This window comes from Hemitrygon akajei, chromosome 25, assembly GCF_048418815.1.
Source record: "Hemitrygon akajei chromosome 25, sHemAka1.3, whole genome shotgun sequence".
NCBI lineage: Eukaryota > Metazoa > Chordata > Chondrichthyes > Myliobatiformes > Dasyatidae > Hemitrygon > Hemitrygon akajei.
This window is the reverse complement of record NC_133148.1, coordinates 23,533,309-23,555,294: the sequence shown is the minus strand read 5'-3', so window position 1 is coordinate 23,555,294 and position 21,986 is coordinate 23,533,309. Positions and strand designations below refer to the sequence as shown.

The 21,986-nt window shown below is 43.0% G+C and overlaps 1 protein-coding gene across 1 annotated transcript in view; it reads right to left on the bottom strand.

The window, feature by feature from the left end:
• The window catches only part of LOC140716255 (uncharacterized), a 100,156-nt gene extending 92,941 nt beyond the window's left edge, over positions 1-7,215 (bottom strand). The window contains exon 1 of the mRNA XM_073028864.1: positions 7,076-7,215. Within this exon, the coding sequence (XP_072884965.1) occupies positions 7,076-7,215 (140 nt within the window). The remainder of the gene's footprint in view (positions 1-7,075) is intronic.
• Between the last annotated feature and the right edge of the window lie 14,771 nt (positions 7,216-21,986).

Here is a 21,986-nt window from a genome sequence, read left to right as displayed (position 1 = left end):
TCCAGAGAAAACAACCCAAATTTGTCCTGCCTCTCAGGATAGCATGTGCCCTCTAATCTAGGCAGCATCCTTGTAAACCTCTCCAAAGCACAACATCCTTCCTATAGTGGGGTGACTAGACTGCCCACAATACTCCAGATGCAGCCTAACCAGAGTTCCATAAAGTTGCAACATTACCTCTTGACCTTTGAATTCAGTGCCTCAACTAATAAAATCAAGCATTGCATAAGCCTTCTTAACCACCCTATCAACCTGTGTAGCCACTTTCAAAGAGCTATTCTTTGCCAGTCTTCTACACCATCCACAATTCAACCAGTCTTGGTATCATCCTCAAACTCACTAGCCCATCCTTCCACATGTTCATCCATGTCATTTATATACATTACAAACAGCAGAGGTCCCAACACTCTGTCTTCTATGTGCAAGCCAGCTCTGAATCCAAACTGCCAATTCATCATGGACCCAATGCATCCCAATATTTTGGATTAGCCTCTCAAGAGGGACTTTGTAAAACATCTTGCTAAAATCAATGCAGACAACATCCTCTCCTCTACCTACATCAATCTTTCCCATGACCTTGTCAAAAAAAAACTCAATTAAATTGGGAAGACATGACTCACCCCACACAAAGTTATGCTGGCTCTCACTAATTAGGCCATGGTTTCCAAATAGTTATATATCCTACCTCTAAGAATTTTCTCCAATAATTTCCCTACAACTGAAGTAAGACTTACCAGTCTATAGTTTCCAGGATTTTCCCTTGCTCCCTCCTTAAATAGAGGTAGGACATTACCTGCTCACTAGTCTTCTGGGACCTCGCCTGTGCCTAGACGAGACATGAAGATACTGGTCAAGACCCAAGTAATCACATCTCTTACCTCCCTCAATAACCTGGGGTTAATCCCATCAGGCCCTGAGAACTTATCCACCTTCATACTCATTGAGAAACCTAACACTTCCTCCTCCTTGTACTCTCAATTTCCCTGTGGAAGATCGGAATGGTAATCCACATGTGGAGACAAAACAGATGGGGGGGGAATCATAAATAGATTTTTTGCACCTGTATTTGCTTAGGAAATGGACTTGGAGTCAATAGAAGTGAGGCAAAACTGCATGAACTTCACGGACCCTGCAGAGATTACAGAGGAGGAGATTTGCTATCCTGAGGCAAATCAGGGTGAATAAATCCCCAGGGCCTGACAAGGTGTTCCCTCAGACCCTATGGGAGGCAAGTACAGAAATTGCTGGGGCCCTATCAGAGATATTTAAATTTTTAGTAACAGGTAAGGTACTAGAGGATTGGAGGATAGCCAAAGTTGCTTCAGAAAGGCTCTAGACATAATCGAGGAAATTATAGTCTAATGATTCTGACATCAGTTGTGAGAAAGTTATTGGAAGGTATTCTAAAGAACTGAATAAGTTTTGCATAGACATCGACTGACTAAGGATAGTCAGCATGGCTTTGTGCGTGGCAGGTCATGTCCAAGCAATCTTATAGAATTTTTCAAGAAATTTACCAGGGAAGTGGATGTTGTTCACATGGACTTTAGCAAGGCAATTGACAAAATCCTGCATGGGTTGGTCAAGAAGGTTCAGTCATTCAGCATTCAAGATGAGGTAGTAAATCGGATGAGACATTTGCTTTGTGGGAGAAGCCAGAGAGTGGTAGTAGATGTTTGCCTCTCTGATTGGAGGCCTGGGACTCGTGGAGTGCCACAGGGATCAGTACTGGGTCCATTGTTGTTTGTCATCTATATCAACAATCTGGATGATAATGTGGTTCACTGAATCAGCAAATTTGCAAATGACATCAATATGGAGGGTGTAGTGGACAGTGGGAAAGACCATCATGGCTTGCAGAGGGATCTGCATCAGTCGGAAAAACGGGCTGAAAAATGGCAGATGGAATTAAATGCAGAGAAGTACAAGATGTACTTTGGTAGGACCAACCAGTGTAGGTCTCACACATGGTGAATGACAGAGCACTGAGGAGTGTGGTAGAACAAAGGGATCTGGGAATACAGGTCCATGGTTCATTAAAAGTGGCGTCACCAGTGGATAGGGTCGTAAAGAAAGCTTTTGGCACATTGGCCTTCATAAATCAATTTATTGAGTACAGAAGATAGGATGTTATGTTGAAAATGTGTAAGACATTGGTGAAGCCTAATTTGGAGTATTGAGTGTAGTTTTGGTCACCTATCTACAGGAAAGATGTGAGTAAGATTAAAAGAGTACAGAGAAAATTTGTTTTCTGGGTTTGCTGGGTTGCTGGGTTTGGAGGGTCTGAGTGAAATGGAAATATTGAATAAGTTGGTACAGTATTCCTTGGAGCATAGAGGGTTGAGGGGATATTTGAAAGAGGTATGAAAAATGTTAAGGGGTATAGATAGGGTAAATGCAAGCAGGCTTTTTCCACTAAGTTTGGGTGGGATTACAACCAGATGTCGTGGGTTAGGGGTGAAAAGTGCAAAGTTTAAGGGGAACGAGGGGAGACTTCTTTACTCAGACAGTCACGTGAGTGTGGAATGAGTTGTCACAAGTGGTGCATGCGAGCTTGATTTCAATGTTTAAGCAAAGTTTGGATAGTAGTAGGGATATGAAGGGGTATGGTCCTGCTGCAGGTTGTTGGGAGTAGGCAGTTTAAATGGTTTGGCATGACTAGATGGGCCAAAGGGCCTGTATCTGTGCTGTACCCATCTATGTCTCTAACAGATTTATGTACTCAGCACTCATCTCCTGGCCCTCCATGTCTTTTTCTTTGGTAAATACTGTAACGAAGTACTCATTAGGCACCTAATTTACATTATCTGCATCCAAGCACATGTGCCACTCTTTATCTTTGAGTGGTCCCACTCTCTCCCAAGTTATCCACTTGCTCTTGAGGCATGTACAGAATGCCTTGGGGTTCACCTTAATCATACTTGCCAAGGACTTTTCGTGTCATCTCCTGGCTTTCCTAATTCCCTTCTTGAGTTATTTTCTGGCTTCTTTATCACCCTCATGTGCTTCAATTGATCCTGACTTCCGAAGCTTTACGTAATTCACAACTTCTCTCTACATATAAGGTTTTCTTGTCTTTCCATCCCTGTGCAATTGATCTTTAAACAGCCTCCATCTGTCTGATGTGGACTTGCTAGAAAAGATGTGTTCCCAAACACCATAGAATTTACATTCCTAACTATAACTTTCTTTAGCCACGACTCAGTGATGCCAATGATATCATACCTGTCAATCTCTAACTACACTGTAAGATCATTTACTTTCTACTGTATACTGCAGTCATTTAAATCCAACAGTCCTGTATTTGTCACCCTTTTCAATTTTGTCCCCCCATTACACCACAACTCATTTCATTCACTGCAGTCTGCCCTATCATCTGCTTGCCTACTAACTGCCCCATCCTCAGCTCAATCATTCACTTCCCATCCCAAATTAGTTTAAACCCACCCAAACAATTCTAGCAAACCTGCCCAGAAGGATTTTAGTCCCGCTCGGGTTTAGATATAACCTATCCTTTTGTACAAGTCGTATCTTCCCCAGAAGAGATCCCAATGATCCAGAAATTTGAAACCCTGCCTCCTTCACCAGTTCATCAGCCATAGATTCATCTGTAAAATCATCCTATTTTTACCCTCACTAGCACGTGCACCAGACAACAATCCAGAGATTACTACCCCGGATGTCCTGTTATTTAGCTTTATACTTGAACTCCAAGGTCCCTGTTGCACAATGCTCTCCAGGGCCCTGTCATTCACTGTGAAAGTCCTACCTGGGTTTTAGCTTCAGAATTTTCAGCTTTAATTGTTTCAGAATTAATAGATTCTGGCATGGCTCTGGAGGCATGGAAAATTGTAAATCTCACTCCACTCTTCAAGAAGGGAGAGGGGCAGAAGAAAAGAAATTATAGGCATTTGGCCTGGCCTCAGCAGTTGGGAAGATGTTGAAGTCAGTTGTTAAGGATGATGGTTCAGGGATACCTGGAGTCACATGGTAAAATAGGCCATAGTCAGCCTGGTTTGTTTAATGGAAAATCTTGCTTGACAATTCTGTTGGAATTGTTTGAGGAAATAACAAGCAGGCTAGACAGAGGGGAAATGGTAGATATTGTATACTTGGATTTTCAGAGGGCCTTTGACAAGGTGCCACACACGAGGCTGCTTAGCAAGACAGGAGCCCACAGGTATTACAGGAAAGATTCCTACATGTTTAGAGCTTTGGCTGATTGGCAGGAAGCAGAGAGTGGGAATAACAGGAGCCTTTTCTGGTTGGCTGCCTGTGACTAGTGGTGTTCCACAGGGATCGGTATTGGCACTGCTTCTTTTTATGTTGTATGTTAATGATTTGGATGACAGAATTGATGGTCGTATCAATAAGCCCCCATTACTCTTTAACACATCCCACTGACTACAATTTTGCCCAACATCTATCAGTCCTTTCCTCTCAGCCTTACTACACACCGCATCTAGTTGTATACCAACTTCCCGATCCTCAGCTCTATCACCCTGCTTCCCACCCCTCTGCCAAAATAGTCTAAACCCTTCTCAGCAGTTCTAGCAAACCCGACTGCAAGGATATTGGTCCTCCTCGGGTTCAGATGTAACCCGTCCTTTTTGTACAAATCATACATTCCCCAGAAGGGATCCCAATGACCTAGAAATCTGAAATCCTGCCCCCTGCACCAATTCTTCAGCTATGCATTCATCTGCCAAATCATCCTATTCTTATCTTCACTGGCATATGGCACAGTCAGCAATCCAGAGATTACTACCCTAGAGGTCCTGCTTTTCCGCCATCTATACAACGCCCTATATTCTCTCTTCAGGACTTCCTCCCTTTTCCAACCTATGCCATTGGCACCATACCAATATGTACCACATCTTCCAGCTGTCCCCTTTAGAATGCTATTGACCTGATCTGAGGCATCCCTGTCCCTGGCACCTGTGAAACAACATACCATCTAATTGTCTCTTTCATATCCACAGAATCTGCTGTCTGCTCCACTGATTATGGAATCCACTATCACTACTAAAGCACTCCTCTTCTCCCCCTTCTGTTCTAAGCCACAGAGACAGACTCAGTGCCAGAGAACAGGTTGCTGTGGTTCCACACTGGTAGGTTATCCCCTCCAATTGGATCCAAAGCAGTATATTTATTATTGAGGTGAATGGCCATGGAAGTACTCTACACTGGCTGCCTATTCTCCTTCCCTCTCCTGACAGTCACTCAGGTACCTGCCTCTTGGGGGGGCCAACATCACTGTAGCTCCTATCTATCACCTCCTCATTTTCCCAGGTGAGCCGAAGGTCATCCAGCTGCAGCTCCAGTTCCTTAACATGGTTTCTAAGGAGCTGCAGCTCAGTACACTTCATGCAAATGTAGTTATTAGGGAGACTGGAGGTCTCAGGAAGTTCCCACATCTCACACAAGGAAGAAACCATTAACTCTGGACCCATTCTCAACTCATGAAGCTATGTACTAACAGAAAACAAACTTACCAGAAAATTCGTTGGAACATCTACCTGTGCGTCCCAAGCCTGTTTTCAAGGAAGACTGTTGAGCTAACCCCTGACCATTCTAACACTGTCCACTCACTCAATGGCCACTCCCGCAAGGGCTGCTCTGCTTACATCTCACTTCTTTTTACTGGCCCCTGCCAAGTGCTTAACAGATCACTATGATTGCAGCCCACTGAACAGTCCCAAAAGCACCTGAGCTCTTTTTAAACCTGCCATTGTGTCACTAATTAATGATGTTTCATGCTGATTGCAAACAACCGAAAAGTCCTGAAAGCATGTGAGCTTTTTTTAAACCTTGTGCTGCGTCACCAATGAACAACCTCTGGTGTTGATTGCAATCTGCTGAAAAATAAATGGTAAAGTGAAGAGTGAAGAAATTACCGAAATTACACAGGAATCTTGTTTAGCTGAATAAGTGGACTGAAGAGTGGCAAATTGAGTTCTATTCAGGGAAGTGCAAGGTGTGAAACTTTGGAAGGTTAAACCAAGTTTAACTTTCACAGTGATTGACAGGGCCCTGGAGAGTGTTGTGGAACAGAGGGTACAGGGTTTCAAATTTTTGGATCATTGGGATCTCTTCTGGGGAAGGTATATCTTGTACAAAAGGAATGGGTTAACCTGAACCTGAGGGGACCATTATCTTTGCAGGCAGGTTTGCTATAACTGTTGTAGAGGGTTTAAACTAATTTGGCAAGGGGTTAGAACTGAGTGATAGGACTGCCATTCCATCAGCTGCATAAGTCTAGGGAAGACAATCACCCTGTTACAAACAAGTACCACGAAATAACAAACAGTACACCACATATTTTGCTTTATAATTCTTAATTTAGCTAAAGGATTAGTAAAGAAAGAACAAAAAAAGAAAAGGGCTAATTTTAGTGAATCCGTCTAATGTGCACAAGTTAAAGCTCACTGTTTTCCCTTCATGAATCCTCCTTTGATTTCAACCCAGGCTTCATCGAATCACGGCCCCTCCAGGTTGAATCCTATGACCTCTTCTTGCTGGCATCTTCTCTCTTCCTCCTTAACAAAAACCCCAAGCCCAACCTTAGTGTCCCTCACCAGAGAAACCTCCCCTTAATCCATCCATCCTAATTGGGTGGCACACAATTTTCCTATCCCTTATCTTCCACAGTAACCCAAACAAGCAGCTTGCAGAGAACAGCACAAAATGAAATACAGAACAGCCTAACAGCATAACAGTAAAAAAAATATGAACCAGGGCATTACATTCTATCCTTATAACCTCATGACTCTGAAATAGTTGGTCATCCCATCATCAATAACACCATTTTCAAAGGAATTTCATGATGTCAGAACCTCCAATCCATTTGTAAAGGGTAGTGACATATCTCACTACGAGGATAGCCGTAACACTCTATTCCCCCAATGCTACATAGGCCAGCCTATCTGAGCTCTTGGATTCTTTGAGACCTCCTTACCCCATCATCTGCTTCTTCAGGTTCTGACACTCCCTGGGATACTGTGGTTTATATGGCGAGGCCTCCGCCGATCTATCACTCGTGCTCTCCTGCAACTTAGATCTCTCTGTCACTTACCTGAGCCCCACTTCATCCCCTTCATCGTCCTGCTGAACCCCAGCCTGTCCACAGATAATCCCCCCAGTTTCACCTGCCTCAATGTGAGAAGGGTTGGGAACCTCCTCCTCAATCAGTGGGGAGTTAGTAAAGGACAGCATATACCACACACCTCATTTCTTCATCCTCCAAGGCCATATCCCATTAAGGAGCAGGGGGCCGGTCTAATCTCTCCTGCTATTGGTCCTTCAGTCTCTGCGTTTCAGCAGAATCCTCTTTCTAGGTGTAGGTTCCAGGTCAGGCTCTGGGTCAATCTGCACCTCTTGTCCCAGAGGTAGAAGGTGGTTCTGATGGAGAATCTTGACAGGCCCATTTCCATCCTCTGGTTTCACCCAGAAAACTGGTACATTTGGCATCTGACTCTCCACTACATAGGGCGTGGCTGCCCAGCAATCAGTGAACTTTTGCTTCTCAGGTAGCCCCAAATTCCTTATGAGAACTCAGTCTCCCATCATGAGTTGGGAGAACCTAATCTTTTGATCATACCTTCTCTTATTTCCTTGATTCTGTGTGGCAGCCATGACCTCAGCTAATTAGTAAGCCTTTTTCAGCTTCCTTCTCATATCAGACACATAGTTCAGGTAAGTCTTCAGTGGTAGCCTTCCTTGCCAGTCCCAAAATAAAAGCCGATGGGCAACCACACCTCATGCCCAAACATCAGAAAATATGGCGAGTACTCGATAGCTTTGTTTCAGGTACAGTTGTAGCAGTGGACCGGTTGTCCAATATGTCGACTCCACTTGTTATTTTTGCTGATTTACAAGGTTCTTAGCATGTCTAGCAAGGTCCGACTAAACCTCTCGGGTGCCCTATCATCCTGTGGGTGATAGGGCACAGTCCTCAACTTCTCGACTCCAAGCATGTTCAGTAACTCATGTATGAGCCTACTCTTGAATCACTACTCCTTTTCACTATGTATAGGCCTGGGAGGCCATAATAAATGAACTCCTTCTCCCATAACACTTTGGCCACTGTAGACACCCTCTGATCCTTGGTAGGCAAACTTTGCACATATCTGGTGATCCGTAATGACCAAGACATTCGCCATGTTGCTGACATCTTGTTCTATTGACAGGAAATTCATACACACCAGGTCATGGGGCCCCACACTCTGCAAGTGGGACAATGGAGTGGCTCTCATAGGCAACGTCTTCCTCCATATGCATCAAATGTATGACTTGCGGTACTCTTCGACCTCTGGCTTCATTTGAGGTCAGTAGAACTTACCTCTGAGGTCTTTTCAACCCCAAATGGCCAGAATCATCATGAAGTGACTTCAATGCAATCCTCCGATACTTCTCCAGCAGAACCAGTTGGGAACGCCGAGGACGGTCTGGAGGCGACATCACCCGGTATACGATCTGGTTCCACAACTCCATTCTAGGCCACTCTCTTAGTAATTGAGACACCACAGCATGTTTCATCCTGTCCACTTGGGCCATGCCTGCTTTTTCGACTGCTGACCAAATGGTACAGATGCCCAGGTCATCTTGCTGAGCAGCTGCCACTTCCCAGGACTCAATTCTGGCAACTGGTTTGTCTTCAAAGTAGTCAGGTTACAGTAAACTCGTGGAATGGCATGTCAGAAGCTCCCAAATGCTCTACTGCTTGATCCTGCCCTTGCCATTCCTCTGCCTTCCCCGCAATGGAAAACTGGCACATGGCTTTCACTCCCAGGGCAGAAACGCTCTCCCACTCCTCGTCCCTGTCTAGCTCCTCATGCGCACGTCAGGACAAAGCATTAGCATCAATATTCCTACTTCCTGGCAGGTACTTCAGGCTGAAATCATAGGCAGACAATGCTGCTAACTACCGGTGGCCTGTGGCATTCAATTTTGCCAAGGTCAGTATATAAGTTAGGGGATTGTTGTCCGTCCTCAACTCAAACTTGGCAACATAGAGGTAGTCACTCAACTTATCCACCACAGCCCATTTCATAGAGGTAGTCACTCAACTTATCCACCACAACCCATTTCAAAGAGGTAGTCACTCAACTTATCCACCACAGCCCATTTCAATGCCAGGAACTCCAATTTGTGCATGGGAGAGTTTTCTTCAGAGGGTGGCAGACTCTGGCTGACAAATGCAACGGCTCTCAACCTTGTGCCCTGATCCTGATACCGGACACCACCTAAGCTCTCTGCTGGCATCTGTATGCAGTACATATGGCAATTGGGAGTCCGTAAAAACCAGCATAGGCGCTTGGGTCAGCAGATCCTTCAGCGACTAAAAGTTCTCTTAATATTTCGCATCCCATCACTCCAAAAGGCTCCGAAATGCTAAGATACTCTTTACCCTCTTCTCCTTTTGTCCTCTTCCCTTTCTTCCCCAAGGAAGGGTAACTGCACAGAATCTGAATTAAAGAGTGACTCATTTTTGTGTAGCCCTTCACGAACCTCCGTTAGTACCCACAGAACCCAAAGAGCAAGTGCAAAGTGCTGACAGTCCGGGGCCTTGGCCATGTGGTCACTGCCTCTATCTTAGCTGGATTTATAGTTGCTCCATCCCATGAGACTATGTGCCCAACATAGCTGACAGATGTCTTGCAGAATGGGCACTTGTCCAGGGAAAGTTTTAACCCTTCAACTTTCAGGTAGCTCAGCACCTTCAGTAGCCTCACTTCACATTCTTCCAAGGTGGACCCAAACACTATGAGGTCATCCAGATGCACCAGTATCTCAAGCAAGTGCAAATCCCCCACCCTTTTCTCCATGACACGCTGGAAGGTCACAGTGTCCCGGGGCATCCTTTTGAACTGGAATATTACCACTGGACATATAAATGACATCTTATCTTTGTCAGGCTCATTCATGGGAATCTGGTAATATCCACACCTCAAGTCCAGCACACTGAACCACTTCACACCACTCAGATAGGCCAGTGCATCGTCAGTCCTTGGGACCATATAATGGGCATGGATGGTACGCCTGTTCAGAGTCCTATAGTCCACACACATTCATATTTTCCCATTCTTCTTTCTGGTCACTACTACTGGGGACACATAGGGACTTCAGTGATGATTCCAGCTTCCTTCAGCTTCTATAAATGCTGCCAAATGTCTTCCACCTCTGCAGGGGCCAGTTGCTGTGACATTTTCTGAACGGGGTGTCCTCGGTCACCCGGATAATGTGGCAAGTGCTCTTGGAACAACCCACATCAAATTCATCAGTAGAAAAGACACCTTCCAGTTTCAACATCTTTTCTATCAACCCCCCTTCCAACCCGCAGGTACTGGGGAGTCCCCAAAATTGAATGACTCAGCAGTCAACTTTCCCTTTATCAAAAAGAGTTTCTCCTTGGCTAGTCTCACAGGGACACTAGACATTACTGTCACTGGGAAGAGATGCACCAGGGGCAGCGCCTGCTTGAAGGTGACCTCCCCCTTCATAGTGTTCCTGACAATCACTGCCATCCTGTTCACCCGTAGAACCAAGGGCTTTTGCTGTTCAGTTACTAGTACCCCAGCAGGTAAACCCAACTCCTCTTCGCGGTCTTCAGGAGCATCCAGAGGACCTCAGTGCAGGCATTCTGGGAAATTTAGGGTTTCCCATCACTCTCGCTACTTCCCTGGGCTGTAACACAATTGGCTTTGACTGGGTGAACCACACAGTCCCTTGTCTAAGCTCATTATCCAGCCCAATGCAGCCATGCACTTCCTCAAAAGCAGCTTGAAACACTGGAAGAACAGACAATGTTCTCAGAAAGCTCTCTCCAGCTCTCTCCTTGCAGGCTCCCATTAGCCTCCTCACAATAGGAGTATTGGTTCCCATAAGAATTAAAACTCCACCTTTCTCAATGGGGTCCAGACAAACCAGCGCTAATGTATCAAGCACCTCAGCCACTCTCACATCTGCCTCCGAAAACTCCAGCCTCACTGACAAATAACCATACTACGGATAATCACCCAGACTAAGACCCCAGATTTCCAGTGCACTGTATGGTGTCAATGATAAATGCGTCAAATATTGGTTGTAAAACAAACAGTACAGCAAAGCGACCTGCGAGCCTGTGTAAAGTATGGCTCCAGCATAAATATCCTCTATCCGTAGCGGTACACTGGAGTTTGGCCCCACTAAGTCTTCAGGAATAGGGTTTTTTGCTTTTGGGAGCTTGTTGATATATTGCTGGGAATGTGTTTCCCCCAAGACAGCAGGCCGTTCCCTCACTGGGTCTCTTCAAAGTTTCCCAATGTCTCTTTCTGCTTAGGTACCCAGGAGTTCTCTCCGAGGGGTTTTCTGTCGTTCACACTCCCACTAGAAGTGTCACCCTTCCCCATAGTTATAACAGACAATATCGGCCACTCCCCTTCTCATGGGACCCAGGCCGCTAACAGCCCTCTGTGCAGTCCTTCCCCTTAGGGGGTCCACCTCCCTATCAGCTCCATCATACGGAGGAGGTGGGGGTACACCTGCTGATAACAACCAGGAGATCTCAGTTCTCAGCTTTGCCATGATCTTGTTTACCACTCCCCAGGGCAGGCTGTTCGTGGTCACCTCAATGCACACAGCTACTATTGGGGACTGTACCCTCTGACAGAGCTCCCCCCACCATGCCTCTGATGCATTCTCCTCCTCCCGTACTTCTCTGATCAGCTCAACAAACGAAGGATGTCTTGTGAGACTGTTGGAGACCCCAAGCGATTAGGTACTGACACTGGGTGCCTTTCACTGTTTGGTCCATTCTTAACTGATCCACCTCAGCCATCTGAATGACCCTGCTACGCCGCAAGTAATTTAGCCAAAAAATGTAGGTGGAAAGCTTCTCTCCCTTCTCCTGACATACGTTCTGAAACCCTGTCATGAGCTCCACAGGGCTTTCCATCATGCCAAACACCTTTTTCAGTGCTTGCATGTAGGCTGAAGTGGTGACAATAGGGTTCTGTGCCTTTATGGCTCTCACTCTGTCAGCAGTCTGCCCTCTCAAACTCTCAACCAATTGCTGTCTTTTTATGTCATCAGGGCACTGCCACTCATTTAACAACTGAGACATCTTCTCTGCCCAAGTCTCATGCTCCTCTTTCCCCTCGAGAGTGGGCTACACCTCAAATAACATTTCAGCTTTCGATTGCTAGGTCCCTCTCCCTGTGCACTGGTCCATTTATTTGCCAGTGACATAAGAGCTGATACCAACTCAGAAGTCCCACTCTTCAATGGGGGACTCATCAGACATTCCAAATCAGACCACACTTTCCTGCCGCTCTGCAGAAACGAGAGCAACCTGTCTTTGAAGCCTCCACCCCCAGCTACGGGAGACTCGGCTTGTGATTTGGCCCACTCTGCTCTTCCTGGAATGTATAGACAGTCCACAGCACCCCCATCCCAGGGCCTAAATAGTACTAGGGAGTTCCACTACCATTATGTCAGCACTAGTCTGAATTGAAACAAAATCTTTGCCTGCCATTTTATCAAATCTCTGCTCGTAACTATTCCTACGGCCTTAACATTACTTAAAGTTCAAATTAACAATTCATCGGGGTATGAATGTCTACTGCACTCAACATATATGCATTTGTTACCAGTAACCCCGTGGGTTCGCACCACTGCTCAATCCTGCAGCATCCACAACCATGTATCATAATCACTTTAGCAGACAATAGTTTAGCACAGACTTAAACACACAACCCACTGGATCGATGCTCAGGGCAATTACACAGCATCCAACAAATTGATCCCAGATTGATCCCCGAACACGTGGTAGCGAGGCTGACGATGGACCTCGTTCAGGTGAAGCAGCAAATATGATAAAAATTCTGGAAGAGATACGGGAATTCCAAAAAGATATAAAACAGCAACTAAATGATATCAAGTCAGAGCTTGCGAACTTCAATCAAAAAATAGCAGTGGCAGAGACACGAATTGAGAAGGTGGAAGACTACATGCAAAACGTGGAAGAGCTACTAAGTAAGATGATAAAAATATTAAATCAACAAGAAAGTAAACTGCTTGACCTGGAGGGAAAATCACGACGGAAAAATATCAGGATATACAATGTTCCCAAAGGAGTGGAGGGTTTGCCTATTATGGAGCTTGAAATTGAGAGGGCACATCGTGTGCTCGCCTTGAGGCCTACTGGAGACTGAGAAGATAAGCCACGCTCAATACTAATTAGATTCCTTTGATACAATACCAAGGCGGACATTCTACAAAGGGCCCGTAAGAAGAGGGTGTTTTTGGATGGTAAATTAATATATTTCCATCAAGATTACCCCTCGCCCCCGTGCAGTCCTGCAGAGACATAAAGAATACTCTGAAGTAACGCAAATATTAAAGTAAGGAAAGATTAGATTCCAAACTCCGTATCCTGCTAAACTGCGAGTGATTTATGAAGATGGGATGCAACTACATCAGACAGTGGAAGAGGCGACTACAGACATGAAGGCCAGAGGGTTGCCCGTCAGTGTGATCAAACCGAGGGAAAGCCTGGCTGAGCAGTTATCCTACTCTGCTTGGAGAATGGTAAGAGAATCAAGAAAGCAGGGATGGGAGGAGGGCGAGAGAAATATATCAGGAAGAGACTGAGTTTTTGGAAGACAGCCCTCACCCCCTCCAGAAGAGCCATAAGGTATGGCCATAAAAGTGTTGAGAAGCTAAACGGAAGCAAAAATAGATGGTGCTATACCTATCTCGAGAAATACTTATTATAATGTGCATTTTATATTACTCAATTATTCTTTTTTATTCATTCATTCACTCCTTTTTCCCCACCTAAATGAGAATATATGTATGGGAGGAATACACAGGGAAGTATTTTCTGTGCAATGGATATAGATTTGTTCACTTACATTTATGGGGACTGCAATGGAGGCCTTTAACTCACAGGTAGGAGGGGCTATCCCCCACAGCTAGATGTTTCCTCTAGCTCAACCCAGGGTCATCTCCTAGAGGCCTCAGCCGCGGAATCACACCTTTGTTGCCTTTTTTAAATTATTCACGTTTCTTGGTTCTTATTTGTTCAGGGAGTAGATCGATTAAGTTTTATTCTGCTAATTTCAGTGATATATTGACAGATCAATGCACATGGCTAAGGACAAATTAAAATTCATTTATTGTAATGTCAATGGGTTATTAAATCCAATAAAACGTAGTAGAATTCTATCCAAAATTTAAAAAAAACAAGCCCATGTAGTATATATACAGGAAACTCACTTAAATGATAATGAGCATGGAAAAATAAAGAGAATGAGCTTCACTAATTTGTTTTTCTCCTCATATAAATCACGACATAGGAGAGGAGTTGCTATTCTTAAGCTAAATTTTGAAAAAGTTTTCGAAATGGGATATATTGCGGGCAGCTATATTCTGGTAAGGGGGAATATAGACGGAAATTCAGTTACTCTATTGAATATATACACACCCACAAGGAGTGATATTAGTTTCTTTCAGAAAATTACTAATATTATCGTAATGGAAACAGAAGGTCTCCTGATATGTGGGGGAGACTTAAATTTACAAATACAACCAAAGTTAGACTCTTCCGATAGAAAAACCTATGAAACAAAATCTTTACATAAGAATGTGTTATGTACCCATGGGTATCTTGTGACTGTCACATAACCATGATGTAATTGAGGCTCTGCTGGGCATAATGTAATGGTCTTGTGATGGTGGAGTGATGTAATTTTACTGCCAGTGAGAGGTCATGTGATGGCTTTTTCCAAGAGGGTATAAAAGGAGAACCCCTCCCTATGACGCAGGTCAGTTTGTTGTTTAATTCATCAGTGACTCCGTTCTGCTGTGTATTTGATCTTATGATGCAATTTCGTTTTAAAAGTGGAGTTTTAATTTCTACTGTAAGCATTGTTGTGCTGGCAATTCTGAAAATCACTGCCAGTTAAAGAGGCTTTTGAAGTGTTTTACAAAACTCTATATTCCAAAGTTCCAGGGGGAAGCATAAACCAAACTGACACCTTCCTGAATTATCTAGAGATACCCACTTTAAACGAAGAACAAAATAGAATGATGACTGCTGATGTAACTGAAGTTGAACTAAAAGCTGCAATTAGTAGGCTTAAACTAAGCAAGTCACCAGGATCAGATGGGTATACGGCAGAGTGGTACAAATAAATTAAAAATGAGTTAATTCCTGTTTTACTCCCTACACTGAACCTGGCTGTAAAAAAGGCACAAATGCCACCCAGCTGGAAGGAAGCTATAATCTCAGCTATACTGAAAGAAGGCAAGGCTAAAATGGAATGCGGGTCATTTAGACGAATATCCATTCTTAATGTAGATTATAGATTATTTACCTCCATCAAGGCCAAATGATTAGAAGAATTTCTACCCATACTGACACATAACGTTCAGACAGGTTTTATACCACAACGCATAACACAAGACAATATACGAAGGACACTACACATTATGGATCACATACAGAAAAGTAAAATCGAAGCAATAGTGCAAGTGTGGATGCTGAAAATGCATTTGATTCAGTTAATTGGAATTTTCTTTACAGAGTTTTACATAGATTTGGTTTCCATGACACAATTATTAAAACTATACAGTCACTATATGAAAACCCTACTGCTAGGATTAAAATCAATGGATATTTATCAAATAGTTTTACCCTAGAAAGGAGCACGAGACTGGATTGTGCATGGTCACTGCTACTCTTTACGTTGTATCTGGAACCATTAGCTCAATACATCAGACAAAATGAAGATATTAGGGGAATTACTATTAAAGGGACAGAGCATAAATTGGCCTGTTATGTGGATGACATTTTGATCTATCTAGGCAAGGGCAACCAACATACTCTTTACCTAAAATGATGCAATCCTTTGAACAATATGGTCAATTATCAAGATACAAGATCAACATAGATAAAACCCAATTACTTTCATATAACTATAGCCCACAAAGAGAAATTGAAAGTAGATATCCCTGGGCATGGAAAAGAGAGTCTTTGAAATATTTGGGCATCATTATGCCAAAAGAATTGGCAAAATTATCAGCCTATATATAAAAAATTAAGGAAGATATAACAAGATGGAACCTAATTCCTTTTTTCAGTCTCAGTTCAAGGATTGAATCTATTTAAATGGATATACTGCCCAGATTATTATATCTCTTTCAGACCCTACCAATAGAGATTAATCAAAATCAATTCAATGAATGGAACAAAATGTTATCTAGATATATTTGGCAAGGTAAAAGGCCTAAAGTTCATCTCAAAACTTTGCAATTAACCAAGGAAAAGGGGGGATGGGGCTTACCTTCTCTTGGAGATTATTATTTTGCAGCACAGTTGAGAGCTATGATGATGCAATCCATCATATGATGCTCAATGGAAAAACATTGAGGAGCGGGTACTTCCCATCCCCATACAGGCAATTTTGGCTGATAACAACCTACAAAGGTACATAAATACTATTGATAACCCATGGGTGAAATGTACTCTTAAAATATGGACAAATATTATAGAAAAATATAAACTAGAGGGAGATATTGCAATTCTTGAATGGTGTGCATATGACTCGGATTTTACGCTGAACAGACTGGATGCTAGTTTTAAGGACTGGATAGCTAAAGGAATAACAGTCCTTTGCAATATAATGAAAGAAGGAACATTGTTTAGTTTTGAGATGTTTAAAGAGAAACACTTCTTAGAAAAAGAAAACTTTTATTGGTATTTACAGATGCGACAGTATGTTAACAGGATGGTTAAAAATGTAACCAAGGTAAGAACGTATTTGATAAAGCTATTTAGAAAAGCATATAATTCAGATAATGGTAGTAGAATCACTTCAAGCATGTATAAAGGTTTGTCAAATCTTAAAACACATTCGACTTCATACATTAAAACAAAATGGGAGAAAGAGGGAGGGATAATTATATCTGAGGAAGAATGGACAATAATATGGAGGTATCAATGGAAGTGTACCGGTTCACAGAAATAGAAGGAGTTCAAATGGAAAAACTTGATAAGATATTTTATTACACCCTCTCAGAAATCCCATTATGATAGTAACCTCCCTGTTTGCTGGAGAAATTCTGGAAATCAAAATACAAACCATTATCATACTTTCTGGGAATCCCCCGTTATCAAAGTCTATTGGAGTGGGATACACAATGCTCTACAAGACATCTTTAAATGTGAAATACCCTTAGAAAGTAAGACCATATATTTTGGGTATATACCTCAAGAATGGTTGAAAAGAGATAAATATTTAATGAATATACTGCTGGTTGCTGGTAAAAAGACTCTTACTAGGAAACGGTTATCACAGGAGAGCCCAACCTTAAATGCCTGGATGGAAATTACAATGGAAATTCACAAAATGGAGAAGATAACAGCATCTGTTAATCATAAGTTGGAACAATTTGATTCATACTGGGAAAACTACATAACACCTAATATGCCTGATTTTATCCTCACAAATTAATGAATATGTTGTAAAAAAAAGATCACTCCCTACTTGTACATAGTTTTCTCCTTTCGCTTGTTCTTTCTTTCCTCTCTTTTCTATAAGTGTATACCTCAGATAAATATTAAGTGGAAATTTGTAGCATATATGATATATATGTACAATATCTGAAATACATCTTATGGAAATGTTTGATGATGAATTTGAATAAAAATAAATTACAAAAAAAAAAAGAAAATGGAGATTTGGGCCAAGTCTCTATCAAACACAGCATAAGATTGAGTTGAAAGTTGCTGCTCTTTCTGAAAGGACGACATTTCAGATGTCCTGCATTGGAAGCCCACCTCTCAAGAACAGATGCCGCAGAGATGGAGACTGAGAGGAAGGAATGGCATCCTTACATGAAAGAATTTAATTGGAAGGTTAGTCCTGGTAGCTATGGGAATTAGTGTGCTTGCAGTAATTGTAAGTGGACCTAGAAATGGGAAAGTTGTGTCGGAAATGGTCCAAGTGAATCTGAGGTTTTGGAGGGAAATGGCTAATCAATATTTGGGTGAAGGCCTTTCATGTTAACTGAAAGAGTAGTGCAGAGATCACCACTATAAAGGGGTGGGAGAGTGGGCTGGGACAACAGCTACTGGTCTTTATATTTTCTTTAGTGACATTTGAGGTCCCAGATGTCTGCAAAATTGCTAACGTTTTCCCTTGTATAAGGGCAATTGGAATTATTCAGCAAATTATAGGTCAGTGAGCCTCACATCAAATGTAGGGAAATGATGGGAAAAGATTCTCAGGGATAGGATTCACTCACATATAAGTGACCATCAGCTTGCCTTTGTGCATCAGAATTCTTAGCGCTCATCTGGCCTGGATGGAGTAGGTACTTGAAGATGGATCTGCTTTCCTGTGGCAGCGCTCCTTGTAGACGTGCTCAATGGTGGGGAGGGCTTTACCCACAATGGACCCAGTTGTATCAACTACTTTTTGCAGGCTTTTCTATTCAAGGGTATTGGTGTTCCCAAACTAGGTCATAATGCAACCAGTCAGTATTGTCTCCACAGTGCATCTATAGAAGTTTGACAACACTGAATTTTGGCAAACTTCTAAGATACTCCTAAGATATTTCTAAGTCCATTGAGTCTTCTGTCATGATGCCCAGTATGCCTGCATGCTCACCCTCTGAGCCTAAGAGCCAGTCACAGAGCCAAATACCTGACCATTTATGCCAGCCCTTGAAAGAACATCCACCTCAACAGTATCCAAAAACATGTACCTGTTACTCAGGACAATGGCCACAGTGGGCCTTTGCACTGATTGCCTTCTCACCTTCCTTCCCCATCTATCTGAAATGCCACTTTAGATGTGATCACATCAGTAAAAGGCTCATCTCTGAAGCCCTCAGCTTCCCAAATGATACTAAGTTTCTGCAGGTCAAGCCTCAGTTCCTTGACTCAGTATGCAAGGGTGAACTGTCTAAAAATGTAAATCATGAGGTTCCCTGAATTCCCATGTCTTTTAGGAGGAGCATGCCACTGCCAATCACTATCTTGTATTGACTGAATCAAGGACTGAGGATGAACAGCAAAGTATAACCTTACCTGTGCATTCTGTGAAGCCTTTTTAGAAAAATGCTTTCATTCCCCAAATCTGAGCCACTCACTCCACCTCTTCATACAAAAGGCTGTTGAGTCAAAGCCTCTGCTCTCTTCCAGTCTACTGGATCATTGTCACAATGGCAACTCTGCTTGACCCTAATTTCTTGTATTGGCTCCTGTTAATGAGATGATAACTAACCAATTATTAACTTACAAATTGTAAATGTTGCACTTTTGGAGCCTGTTAAATGAAACTCACCAGAAAGTCATGGAACCTACCTGCTTTAGTCTCTCTTGCCTCTTGCACCATCCCGGCTCCCGATAAGTGAAACTCATCCAATTCCTTTCTGCATTTTGATTATTAATGATAACCGAGTGCTCCTCTGTAATCTGTATACCCAGAGAGATCAGGTTTACGTGAATGCCTCGGATGAATGTAGGACTGACTCATTGAGTTTGAGGAAGAGAAAGAAGATTGTATCCCTCAATTTCAGAGAATGTGAAGAATGAAGGAGTGAACAACAGAAAACAGACAATATCACACTTTCTGTATTGAATTAACATAAATACAAAGGAAAACAAAATGAATTATACATCAAAATATTGTGGTAGAGATGTTGGGATTGGGGAGGGACAGTTGATGCACTTACCTGGCGTCACCTTTCCACCAAGTGTCTGAAATGGACGGATGCTGTACTGGGAACACATGTACATTCTCAGTGTTTGGCGTTGTGAGCTACCGTGGTTAGGGTGCCCATTCAGAAGTCTTTATACTAACATCAGATAAACCCTACTTACTGTTTGGCTACCCACCATGAAATCAACGTCCTGTCACCAGCCTTACTGGCTCTTTATACTCCACAAGAGTCCAACATTTATTCAATGACATCTCTCAGTTACACCCACCATGTCCAACTTATTATCAATACATAAACAATCAGAACATCCTTCAATACCACTCTCTAGAGTCCTTCCTGCATGACATCCACTATCCAGTGCCCCACCCACACTTCGCCCACCATCCAGTCCTAATGTACACACCACACAGACATTGACACAATCACAATCACCGTCAAGAGTGTCATCCCCATCAATGTCCCACCATTTATTCCAGCAGAGCATGGCCTTACCTACCCATAACAGAGTCAACAACCAGTCTATCAGAGCCCAATGCCTGTCCCAGTGACACACACAGAATACAGACAGAACCAATCTAGTTTCAATTCAACCATTAAACCAGATTCACATCCTTCCGTTCTACTTGCTGAACGGATTCCATTACATTCTGTTTCCCTGGGTCCACTGTATTTGATTTGATGGTACCTTCACATCACTGTTTACAAGGTTACCTTTTCTCTAAAACATGGCTTTTCCCCCACCATAGTTGACCAAACTCTCAACCATGTCTTTTCCACTTACATCACTACAGCTCTCTCTCCATTATCACCTCCCACTCATCAGCAGGCCCACAAGCACCCACAATTTATTAATCATTCTCCGTCATTTCCATCACCTTCCAGGTAATGTCACTGACAGATAAAACTTTCCTCCCCTTCCATTTAACAATTGAATTAGATTACTTCTTCCACAATTCACTCTTCTGCATTGATCAGCTGTGACTGTACATCTCTTGCTGTCCTCACAACTTTTGGAGACCAAACAATCGCCTTTTTAACTTGTTCCCATCCCAATTCCCAGAGATGCAAAGGTGCTTTTCAGATCAGACAGTGCTTCATTTGTACATCTCTGATTTACTGTAGTTGATCCCCTGCTCAGGATGTGGAAACTATAAACCCAATGACTGCTTTCAAGAATTCTTTATTCTGACAGATTACCTCTTTGTTCTTACATGAATTCAAACACCCCACTCTAATCATCCTCACTTTGACAACTCAAAGTGAAGCTTGAGGAAAGACATCATATCTTTCAATTAAGCACATTATGGATCCTGTGTCAAAGAGATGACATCACAATCTCAGATAACCGGCCATTCCATTAAACTTGGGGGGGGGGTTAAACTAAATTTGCAGGGGGCGGGGATCCAGAATGTGAGAGAGGATAGCGAGAGGAAGAATAAAGGACAGGTGGGGACTACACTGTTCTGGAATATTAAGTGTGTAGTAGAGAAAGGTGAGGCAGAACAAGTGATAAGGAGGACACATGTACAGAGGGATGGTCTGACGGAACATGGAGTTAAATGTGCAGAAAGGATAAGTAAATTTAGGAAGGACAACAAAATTCTAGGGGCGTATAGCCCGATGGGAGTTCAGGGAGCTGGGTTAAGCACAATAGGCAGAGATTCAAACAGAGAGAGGAGAAATGGGCTAAAAATTCTATATCTGAATGCACAAAGTGTCAGAAATAAGGCGGATGAGCTTGAAGCTTAGGTGCGAATGCATAACTATGATGTTGTTGGGATAACGGAGGCATGGCTGCAGGGAGATCAGACCTGGGAAATGAATGTACAAGGGTATACGTGCTATTGTAGGGACAGAAATGTGGGCAGAGGGGGTGGGGTGGCCCTGTTGGTGAGGAATGAGATTCAGTCCTTTGCAAGGGGGGAACATAGGGTCAGGAGAAGTAGAGTCTGTGTGGATAGAACTGAGGAACAGTAAGGGCAAAAGGACCCAAATGAGTGTTGTCTACAGGCCACCAAACAGTAGCATGGTTATTGGGTGCAAGTTGAATAGGGAGTTAACATTGGCATGTGGCAAAGGTAATGTCGTAGTAGTTATGGGGGATTTCAACATGCAGGTGAACTGGGAGAATCAGGTTGGTGCTGGACCACAGGTTAGGGAGTTTGTAGAGTGCCTACGGGATGCATTCTTGGAACAGCTTGTACGAGAGCCGACCAGGGACAAGACTATTCTGGATTTAGTGTTATGTAATGAACAGGATTTGATAAGCGATC